Raw genomic sequence first — 11,466 nt, forward strand, 5'->3', positions numbered from 1 at the left:
GCATAAGATCTCCGTAGAATATCCTTATTTGATCGGAATTATCTTAAATATGTGCTGTAATTGAAACTAAATTTACCTGAGGATTACCTGAAGATATTTCTAATTGTCATATACACACACACACACACACACACACACACACACACACACACACACACACACATATATATATATATATATATATACTTATTTTATTTACTTATTTATTTATTTATTTGTCAACTTTATTTTATATCTATATTAAAAAATAAAATACATTTTATTTTAATATATTTTATTTTTTGTCAACTTTTATTTTTAGAATCTTTATTAAGCTGATCATTTTTCTTTTATATCTGGTGACTTATTTTAAATGCCTAATATATATATTTACTTAAAATGAAACAATTAACTTTTATCAGATATATTTGTCGAATAATGTGTTTGTTTTCCAAGATATTTTAGGTAGGCACTTAAAATATGCCTTACCCGCTATTATATATATATATATATATATATATATATATATATATATATATATATTCAATTATAGCGAATTCGATTGGATGCACTAGTGCGCACTGAATGCATACATATAAAGGTTTATCGCACACAACAATTTTACAATAACATAAAAGCAATTATACAAAAGTAACATAATTATTTAGTAAAAGCTATTATTATTGTTGTTGAATATACATAATGATAAAATAATAGCTCGTACTATTTATTATTTTACTTTTATAATTACTTATCATTGTGAAATTGTGTGCGATAATACATACCTTTATGTGCACTCAGTGCGCACTAATGTATCCAATCGAATTCACTATTAGTGCATATTGATTAACCTATAGAATAGCAAAAAAAGCATTTAGAAACATCCAGTGGACATTGTTGGAATCGAATTATATTATCTATTATATAAGAATATCCTAAGGCTATCCATTTTTGGATTTCATACAGATATTTAATGAGCGAACATTTGGCATCCTCAGTATATCCCAAATACATCCTCGGGTTTTACACAAATGAACTTTGGATATCTAAAAATCCCTAGAAATACATCCGATGGACATACCTCGGATTAAGGGAGCTCCGTACAGTTAGCTAAATCACTTTGAGTTTTTTATAATTAAAATTAACTAATCGTTTGGTCATCGTTGGTGATGATTGGTCATCTAATTAAAACGTTTGGTCATTCATTGTTTTTTTTAATTAATTAATTAAAATTTTGAAGTAAAGTTAGCCGAACATTTTTATTTTTCGTCCAATCGAGTTAAACAAGAGCTTATTCGAAATCGTTATGCAGAATCGTTAGGTCGTCACGAATAAATTCTTTACAACGTTTGGTGATCTCCATAGTTTATCCGAAAAATGAAAAAAATCATGTGCGGTAAAATGACGATGGGCGACGTATAGTGACATGGACGTGCGCTGCGGTCATACGCGCATGCGTTTTAGTAACTTACACAAAATTTTAAATAAATCCTTTTTAATTTTAATAAATCCTTTTTATGTTGCTATGCAAGTTGCAAACCCATGTGGAATCGTATATGCATTACAAAGTACATGCTTAGGTGGAAGTGCATAGGGCGAAGCTCCGTCCCCATAAAAAAATATAACCAAACTTGAGAGCATAGAAACTACCAGGCCGACAGTACTGTATGGAAGTTTCAATGTAAAATATTTATGTTATTGAAAACAATTATAATATTATAGAAAAGTTTAAAATGATTAAAATGGAGGATTTAGAGGAAATTGTTACGGGCATGCCAAAAAAAAGAGGTACGAAAGAGGGAATAACTACTGACATACTTAAAGTAACATCTTGCGTAATAATACAATAGAAGAGTTTGATCTGATAAATAATTCTTTGAGAGAAGGTTGTTTTCCAGAGAGTTGCAAAACATCGACAATAATATCTATACCAAAAATAGAAAAAGCTAAAAAAGCAAGTAAATATAGGCCTATTAATATGTTACCAAATTTCGAAAAAGTATTAGAATTAGTAATAAAAAAACAAATTGAAATGTACCTTGAATCTAATGATATTATAACGGAACATCAATCGGGCTTTAGAAGACAGTATTCGTGTGAAACGGCGATTCAAACTGTCATCGACGAATGGAAATTGATAGTTAGTGAGGGAAAAATGGTAGGGGTAATATTTATGGATCTTAAACGAGCATTCGAAACAATAGATAGAGAAAGATTAATAGAGAAATTATATCAATACGGAATTAGAGGAATGGTACTAAAATGATTAAAATCGTATTTAAATAATAGGACACAACAGGTCCGTTTCAATAATAAATGGTCAAAACTGATTGACACAGAATACGGTGTGCCACAAGGGTCAGTTTTAGGGCCTTTATTATTTATTGTATATATAAATGATATAGTTAAAGTCTGCCCGGAAAAATGTAGTATAAAAATGTTTGCAGATGATACATTAATATATGTAAATGGAGTAAGCAGTGCGAAATTAGAGAATAAAATGAATATGGCATTTAGAATAGTAGACAAATGGATGAATGTAAATAAATTGAAAATGAACGCAGAAAAAACTAAATACATGATAGTGGGAGCGTCCCGTTTGACCACGTCACGATTGACCACAGCCACTTATATCGACCGATGCCTAGGGTTATCAGCAACGATTAACCAATCAGAGAGCCTCATTTTAAACTGACCAACTTGCGATGTGGTCAATAGACTCCCACCCCATGATAGTTAGGAGTATAAGGAAAGAACTGAAAGGAAATATTGCGTTGAAATGTTTGGATGGAACTGAGATAGAGCGAGTAGAAACAATTAAATACTTGGGTATAATTATTGATGATAGACTCCGATTTAAAGACCACTGTGATTATATGTTAAAAAAAATAGAAAAAATAATAAGTTTTTTTAAATAGAATAGGTAAATTTATATCAATGTATACCAGGTGCATTTTATATAAATCAATTATAGCGCTTCACTTTGAGTACTGCGCAACGTTGTTAATAGATGGGGGAAACACAGCTGGATAAATTGCAGATAGCGCAAAATCGAGTGTGAGAGTTATATTGCAATGTGATAGGTATACCAAAGTGGAACACATGCTGCAAACGTTGCAGTTCATGTCCGTAAGACAGAGGGTGCGTTCCTTTTGGACGCTTACACGCTTAAAGCGCTTATAAGCATTGCTTACGCTGTTCCATTTAGAGTTATAAGCGCTTATAAACGCATTAATGACGTCACTGTGACGTCATAACTCGTGCTCACAAATGCTTATTTCATCGAGGTAGGGCAGCAAAAGCGTGAGCACTTACAGCGCGTGAGCGTTCATATGGAACGCACCTGTGATATCGCATGATGAATAGAAAAATCGATTTAAATTGTAATGTGATTAATGTATGATTAATATATGATTAATATATGATTAATAATTGAAATGTGATTTAAATTGTACATCGGTATATAATGGTAAAATCTTTTCTACGTAATTCTTTAGACGTAATATTGTAGTTTTCTCGCGATATTTATTAAGAATTAAAAGAATGTTTTCTACTTCTGTATTAAGTTTTAAAGAATCTCCATCGTCATCAAACAATATTTCGAACATTATTACAATTAGCGAACACAAAAGAACAGTCTGTTTTTCCGCCATTTTGACATGTTCACGATGCTCATGCACCCAAAAGGAACAACTTTCCGTTTGCAATTTTAAGCGTTTAAGCAGCAAACGGAACGATTGAAAATAGCACTTATAAGCGTGAGCGCTTACAGCGCGTGAGCGTTCATATGGCATAATGCACCCAGAGGCTATATTATAAAGGCACAATTTCACGCAGTGAGTAAAAGCTAGCGTTTTACCCCCACTCCATCGCAAAGCAGCGTTAAAAAGCTGTTCGCTATCGCCTCTGTTTTTTTCATGGAGCGAATAAAAGCTGGCGTTTTACCCCCCATTTCATCACAAAGCAAAGCAGCGTTTAAAACGACAATTACTGATATAACCGCAAAAATGAAGTTAGAATATAATCAATACGTCGAGTACGTAAAATATAGACATACAGTAGCGGTTATAACTGAAATTAGAAGACAGCGTATAGCTGCTGCAGTTGCTGCGATGTGTTTATGAAAAAAAAAAGAAATAAATATAAGAAGAAAAGGTTTTGGGTAGCTCCGATTTTTTAAAATTTTAAAATTTTTTAAATTTACTGTATGTATATAAATTAAAAAATACTGTATGTATATAATATATACTAACTTTGTCCATATTTTCGGGTGCTGTCAATTGATTAAACCCTTCAGCCATAATTTCTTCTTTTATACACTTTTAATTATGTAAAATAATTTAAACTTCAGCGTTGCTTCAATTCGCTAAAAGTTGGACTGTGTCGAACTTTGAGCGTTTATTCGCTAGATTCGTCATTCTGGCCAAAATTGATGGAATGGGGGTAAAACGTCAGCTTTTACTCGCTGCGTGGAATTGTGCCTTAACGTGTGCATATTTATTTTTAAGATTTTAAAGAATATGTTACCAAATCAATTAAGAAATAGAATAGAAATAGTAGGAAATGAGAGTGAAAGACAAACACGACAAGCCGGGGACATTGCAATACAACTTCGTAGAACAAGAAACGCGCAAAAGAGTATGTTCTACGAAGGAGTGAAAATGTATAACGCGTTACCATAGCCGAAACAAAGAGTAATGAAAAAATTGAATCATTTAAGCGTAGGTTAAAGGAATATATAATAATGTAATTTAAATATGTAATTTTATGTACTACAAATAGCTGAGAAAGCTAATAAAGATCAATCAATCAATCAATCTCTTTCTCTCTCTCTCTCTCTCTCTCTCTCTTTCTCTCTCTCTCTCTCTCTCTCTCTCTCTCTCTCTCTCTCTCTCTCTGCCATGGAAAATAATATATTTCTAGAGAGCCAACTTTGCGGTTGAAAGTTGCGCATGCGCAGTATGAGCTTTTGAAAATTATTTTGCTTTAATTAATAATTAATCTGCCAACAATCATTCTTAAAGACATGATTATGATTATGATCAATCGATTTTCTATCGATAATTAATTAAAAAATTATTAAAAATTTTTATTAGATAGGTTAACTTCACACTGATATTTATTTCGTTAATAACAATAAAACTAATAATCAACAAACATCAAAATCAAGCTAACAATAATCAACAAACAACCAACAATTGATTACAATTAATGTTCGAAAAATTAACTTTGGTTGGCTATCTTCATAGAGTTGGCAGCATGGCACCTTTCAAGTTTCTCTCTACTAGTATCTCGTCAGTGACACAAGCAAGAAAGTATCTAGACGATTTTTTCCAGTGGGGTTACATATTATATATTAAAGATATAAGAATTTGTTATCTTAGCAAATAATACAAATCATCACAAAAAGAGGTTTATACAAAATTAGACGTTCATAGAAATGGAGGTTGGTCTTTATTAATCTTGTGTGCGCGCGCGTGTGTGTGTGTGTGTATGCTGCGTGAAAAATCAATGCTGTGTAATTACTTTCTAATATGAATACATTATATAGTTCCATATGTTGCATTATGCTTTCAATTCTTTCTTTTTCAAAGTTCTGCACATATTTTTAATAATATTGATTACATTTATTTATATTAGACACTATACTTTATAACCACTTATATAGATTACATCCTTGTTAATAGCAGTTGATAATGCAACATAATAGAGGAAAAGCTTGTAAGGGACAATTATTAAGAAGAGATATATTACAAAAAATATTAAAATTTTTGTTTTTTCTCATTTGATGTGAAATTGTTTTGTTACTTAAAAAAAAACATAAATATATATATATGTATATATATTTATCATTATCATAAATTAAGCAGTATACTTGTAGATAGATGAATGTTCAGCTGGTGAAGATAGTGGTGCAGAAGAAGAAGAAGATGAAGCTTCCACGCATGATTCTAGGACTGATAGTAGCAGTAGTACTATGAGTGGCAGCAGTACAACAACAGATAGTGAGGAAGATAGTGCAGATCATGCTACGAGCAGTAGTGAAAGCCATAATTCTGCAGAAGAAGATGAAGATGAAAATGAAAATGCGGAATATATGGTAAACATAGAATTGCCTGATGCTTTGGTAAGATTTAAATCTTATAATATTTCTTATGCTTAATAATTTATTGAAATAAAGTTGATTATACATAACAAATTAATTTTTAGAGATGGGAAACTTGTGTCGCTGCTAATACTAAAGTAAAATTACCACAAGATTTTTGTGAATACTTTAATATCTTTAAAGAAATGCTAGATTATCCATATTTTTGGAATGAATGTCTTACTGAAAGTCAAAGAGAGACATTATATAATCTTTTACCTACGTTCCCCAAAGATTGCAACATAGAGGCACAAATGGAAAAATCACTACAAATGCTATTTAACAGAGAAAACAATAGGTAGAAACTGTTAAATATTTTTTACAAAATAACAAATAACAATTTCCTCAAACAATTTAATATTAAAACATTTTGGATAATATATTTGTAGATTTGGTGTAACAGCACTAGACACATTTCACAATCATCTTTCTGCTGGTCACTATCGTCCTGATATTAAAAAAATACGCTGTTTAGTTCGTAAAGCGCAGAAAAAAAGATTATTGTTTGAAGAACAGAAACGTTCATATGAATTAGCAAAACAACTACTTAAATCACGAGAAAGTTTACTGTCAAATGCATATAAACAAGGTTTTAATCAACCAGCAAATCGAACAATATCTAAATTTCATTGGCGCAAACCAAAACCAGTAATGGGTAAGTGCTTATTCCATGTGTAAAATATAGTCAAATATTTTCCGGCTGTTTATATTTCTCCCACACTTCAGCCATTTGGCAGAGAAGTATATAATAACTTCCGGGAGTCAATATTAACGCAAGGCAAATGAATGACAGTTGAAGAGAAGACCCAGCTGCGCTATATGGAGGAGCTAAATGCAGTTCGAGCGGAACTTGGGGCCAACACAAGATTGTCTGCTGATACGACATCTGAGAACGAAGAGAATTATCCATATTATCAAACGTCCGGGGCTAAACAAAAAAGGAAGCGACGTTCTACCATGAGTTTTCAAGGACTGTCAGTTAAAGGTCTACAACTCAATTACGAGGACGAGACAATTCGACCTGTATTTTCCACTTTACAACGAATGGAATATGCTTCAAGTAGATCACTGTTTGTACGTGAACAGACAGAAGAAACTTATCGTGCCATGTTAACTGCACATAAAAAACGACGGGCTCGTCGTGATGTATGTATAATCTTTTATTCTCTTTATATATGTTTTTATTTGTACTACAATCATTTATTTAAATAAAATTAATTATATATGTAGGTTCATCCAGAATTAAACACTCAAGGAATCGCGCTTGCCGATCTTACCCAAAGATCGCAAATTGGTCAAAAGCACAAGTTTTCAGTTGGCAATTTCATGAAAATTGCATCTGCCAAGAAAAAAATCAAACTGGAACAAAATTCGTTGTGTCCACCCACAATAAAATTTACGAATTCCAATTCTGTGAAACTTGAAAGTGACAATAGCGACTATTCTCACACTACAGATGATAATAGGCAATCTAATGTTCTTGATATGGATTATAATAGAATGACGACACCTATAAAATCAGAGCCAGTTGAGACATATGAACCACATCAAATAATTAAAAAGAAAATGTAATTATAATTTACAATTTATGTTAGATAAATATATAAAACTATGATATTTTATTTATTTTTTTCAAAATTTTATTTATAGAAGTCCAGTGTTTCCAAAAACTAACAAATCAGTAATAATCAGTGCAGAGATAAAGAAAGAAGTTGAAGATATGGAATATGATGAAGTTAAAACGGAGTTAAATTCGAGCATGAATGAAGATATATTAGCTGAAACTGAAGAAGAGGAAGAAAATGAATCCAAAAAAGAGCTTGATTTAGATGGTATTGATATGATACAGTTACCAATTCAATTGGATGATGGAATTGATATACTGAATGATGTCAAGTGAGCATATTTCTATACATAGTTAATATTATATAATTGCAATTAATTGAAATTATAATTATAAATATTTAAATCAATATTAGGTGTGAAAATGAGAGCGTTATTTCGATACCAGAAAAAGAAGTAATTGTACCATCAAGCGAAAATACTATAGATAACAGCGGAGCAGAATTAATGCAAGAAACGCATGCATGCTTCTTTTCTTTGTTGCGAGATGCCTTTATATCTAAAGGTGAATATCGCATGAGCACAGCGGAGATGAAAGAGGCAATAATGCAGTGGCAAAGCAATCCTATTTCACCCTTGAATGACTGGTAATGTTGAATAAAATTCTGTTGCAATATCAACAATTAAGAAAAGTGATTAACAAATTATATGACTAGTATTATATATTGGTAGGTATTCTTTGGTATCTTCGTGGCCCATGTTAGTACCATTAGCTCTGGGGTTTCTTGCCGGCGAATTGACATATTCTCAAGATTTGGATCAACGACAAGAACGAGATCAGGAGCTTGTACCCTATCTAGAAAATAAAGGTCGAGGTGTATATGCATGGATTGGTGCAGGACGAGACTCTGACACTCGATTGCAAGATTTATGTACAAAATTTCTTATGTATAAGTACGTATCATACATATGAACTTTTTTTAATCCTTGATTACTACATTATAAAATAAAATTTAACTAGGCACTCATAAATAAGCATCTCATTCGATTTTGTCTTATCAGTTTACGTCTCTAATTTTTTTATTCATTTGCTTATATGACAAGTTATATATTTACACACATATAAATATGTATATTTCTATATTATATAAATAAATTTTATATTCAACAAATAATTTTACTTCTATAGAGATGTATTGACACCACCATACACTTCAGCTGCCAGTGCTGTAACGGCTACAAAACCACAACAGACTCAGCTTACTTCTTTAAGCAATAACATGAATAATAATGCGATTACAAGTGGAAACTCACAAAGTGGTAGAAGCACAAGTCCCATATTGGAATCTACCAGTATAGATGCTGGAGCCACTGCTCCTGATTCGGAACCACCTCGTCCATTATTTCCTACAGAATGGAAAGTTCGCCCATCCACGGCGGAAGAACGAGAAGAATTTCGGAGACAAGAACGTATGCGATATGCTGCACCTCACAAGGCATTTACTTATCGTATGCACGGTTATGCGTCCGTAGTCGGTCCAGTGAAAGGAATTTATCAACACAACATCGGTATGAATTATGCATTATAATGTAAAAAGTAATAGAGACTTGTTTGATATTTTATAAAAATATTTTTATTTATATTATTGATCATATATATATTTATTTAAATTATATATATATATATATATATATATATATATATAAAATTGAAATAAATATAATATTACATTTTTATATATATTACATATATAAAGTGAAGAAAAAGTATGGAAACCCTGAAAAATCTCAAAAAATATAAGTTTTACAGCAAAATATTTCCGATAAAAGTACGGTTTCAAGAGGGACATAAGATGTCATTGTTTTGACCTTGAATAGTTGCTTAAAGGTCACCTTCAATTTTTTAAATGGAACACCCTATTTTTAATTACATATTCTTGTAGCTTACCTCGAGAACTTTTCAAACTACTATAATAAAACTTCTTTTGGTTAAGAATTTCCTGAGATATTTTAAAGTTTGTCATGATACTTTTTAATATAAAATATGAAATAAGTGAAAAAAAATGAATATATCTTGACTTAGGTGGCCGAATCGTTCCTCCATCTTGCCTTAGATTTTTCTTTTGAAAAACTTATATTTTTTGAGGTTTTTCAGGGCTTTCATATGTTTTCCTCTGTATTCTCATTTTGTATATATGCATATATATAAAGATGTAAAATTATAATTAAATTTTATTATGTTAATTAAGCTTCAGGACAATCTAAAGCACGAGAACATACGTTGCTGGTGCAGGATCGTCCAAACTTCGTAACGATTTTAGCATTAGTTAGGGATGCTACCGCTCGACTTCCTAATGGTGAAGGAACTCGAGCTGATATTTGTCAGTTATTGAAGGATTCACAATATCTCAAAGTTCAAGATAATGATGAAAAAGAAGGATATCTCCATTCTGTAGTGTCAGGAGCCCTCGATAGACTACATTATGAAACAGATCCTTGTGTTAGATATTATCCTCGTCGAAAAGAATGGCTTTATCTTCATCGAGGGCGGTCCGAATCTGAATTCGGTTTGTTCTTATTTTATTAATTGTTTATTGTAATTAAAATATAAATTTTTGGTATATTTATATATTTAATTCATTTGTATAAAATTTTTTTTTTACTTTTTAGAAATGGTTCATCAACAGTTGCAAGGTATTGCAAAGAATAAAAAAAACGTTGGGAATACGTCACGAAACAAAGCGCTACAACCAATGCTTAAATCAACCAATATGAACAAGGAACAATCTCCGAATTCTAAGGAAATTCTCAAAAAAGAAAGGCGGACAACTAATATACCTGCGCAATCTATTGTATCTAAGTAAATATCTGACATTTATATATATATATATATATATATATATATATATATATGCGTGCGTGCGTGCATACGTGCGTGTATAATACATAAAACTTATACTAATGGAGGGACACTGGTGCACTGAACTAGTATTGACAGAGAAAGAAGAAAATATTGGATGATAAACAATGACAGATCGATACTGTCATCCTCCTAACGAGCTGTTTTTTTTTTTTTTTTTTTTTTTTTTTTTTCTTCCACGAAGGGCAACCCGGAATAGAGAACTATAGAAAGAGAGATAGAATATATCCTCTTTGTCGATTCTTCTTCAGTAGACCCTTCTATGTTCGACATATAAGCAAGGTCTCTTCATTAGTATAAGCTTTATGGTATAATATAGAATATTATATGCTATTATATATATAAAATTTTATTTAGGAAAGAACAACGTAAAACTGAAGGAAAAACTATTAATGAACATCCCAGCTCCGTTGAACATTCTGTTAATACTAATGTAGAAGTAGCAGTTAGCGCAATAACAACACCAGCCGTTTCTACTACTGAAACTACCATTTCGGGAGACGCATCACTTGTAACTTCATCGACAACGTCAACAAATATAACAACAAATACAAATCGAGATTATGTTGCGATGGAAGCGAAACCGCAACTTACTCCAATAACGATGGTGAAAAAGACATCCACTATTGGAGGGAAACCGGTTGCTATAGTTAAAACAAATGCCACGCAAAGTCTCCTACAATCAAATCAACATAATTTTCCGCATCATCAAATTCAAGTATCTACATCTGCTGGTCTGCAAACTATTCGTCTGGCCGGACATTCTGTATTGCAATCTGCACAACAACCTATTTCAGCCAGTAGTAGTTCTAATGTAACGAATGGAACTACAACAAATTTGACAACAATATTACCATGT

General features: G+C 31.6%; 1 protein-coding gene across 5 annotated transcripts in view; it reads left to right on the forward strand.

Annotated features, from left to right (window-relative positions):
* The first annotated feature begins 5,248 nt into the window (after positions 1-5,248).
* Nfrkb (nuclear factor related to kappaB binding protein) overlaps positions 5,249-11,466 on the forward strand; it is a 10,380-nt gene continuing 4,162 nt past the window's right edge. The window contains exons 1-13 of one of the 5 annotated variants that reach the window (XM_072902392.1): positions 5,249-5,425; positions 5,850-6,106; positions 6,190-6,422; positions 6,514-6,779; positions 6,918-7,270; positions 7,355-7,692; positions 7,775-8,020; positions 8,104-8,334; positions 8,420-8,641; positions 8,877-9,256; positions 9,937-10,254; positions 10,358-10,547; positions 10,965-11,466. The exon at positions 10,965-11,466 is cut by the window's right edge and continues 270 nt beyond it. In XM_072902392.1, coding sequence (XP_072758493.1) covers positions 5,957-6,106; positions 6,190-6,422; positions 6,514-6,779; positions 6,918-7,270; positions 7,355-7,692; positions 7,775-8,020; positions 8,104-8,334; positions 8,420-8,641; positions 8,877-9,256; positions 9,937-10,254; positions 10,358-10,547; positions 10,965-11,466 — 3,429 coding nt within the window. In that variant the 5' untranslated portion in view covers positions 5,249-5,425; positions 5,850-5,956. The other 4 variants (XM_072902391.1, XM_072902393.1, XM_072902394.1 and 1 more) reach the window with 4 other exon arrangements.

Source organism: Anoplolepis gracilipes, chromosome 11 (genome assembly GCF_047496725.1).
Source record: "Anoplolepis gracilipes chromosome 11, ASM4749672v1, whole genome shotgun sequence".
Lineage (NCBI taxonomy): Eukaryota > Metazoa > Arthropoda > Insecta > Hymenoptera > Formicidae > Anoplolepis > Anoplolepis gracilipes.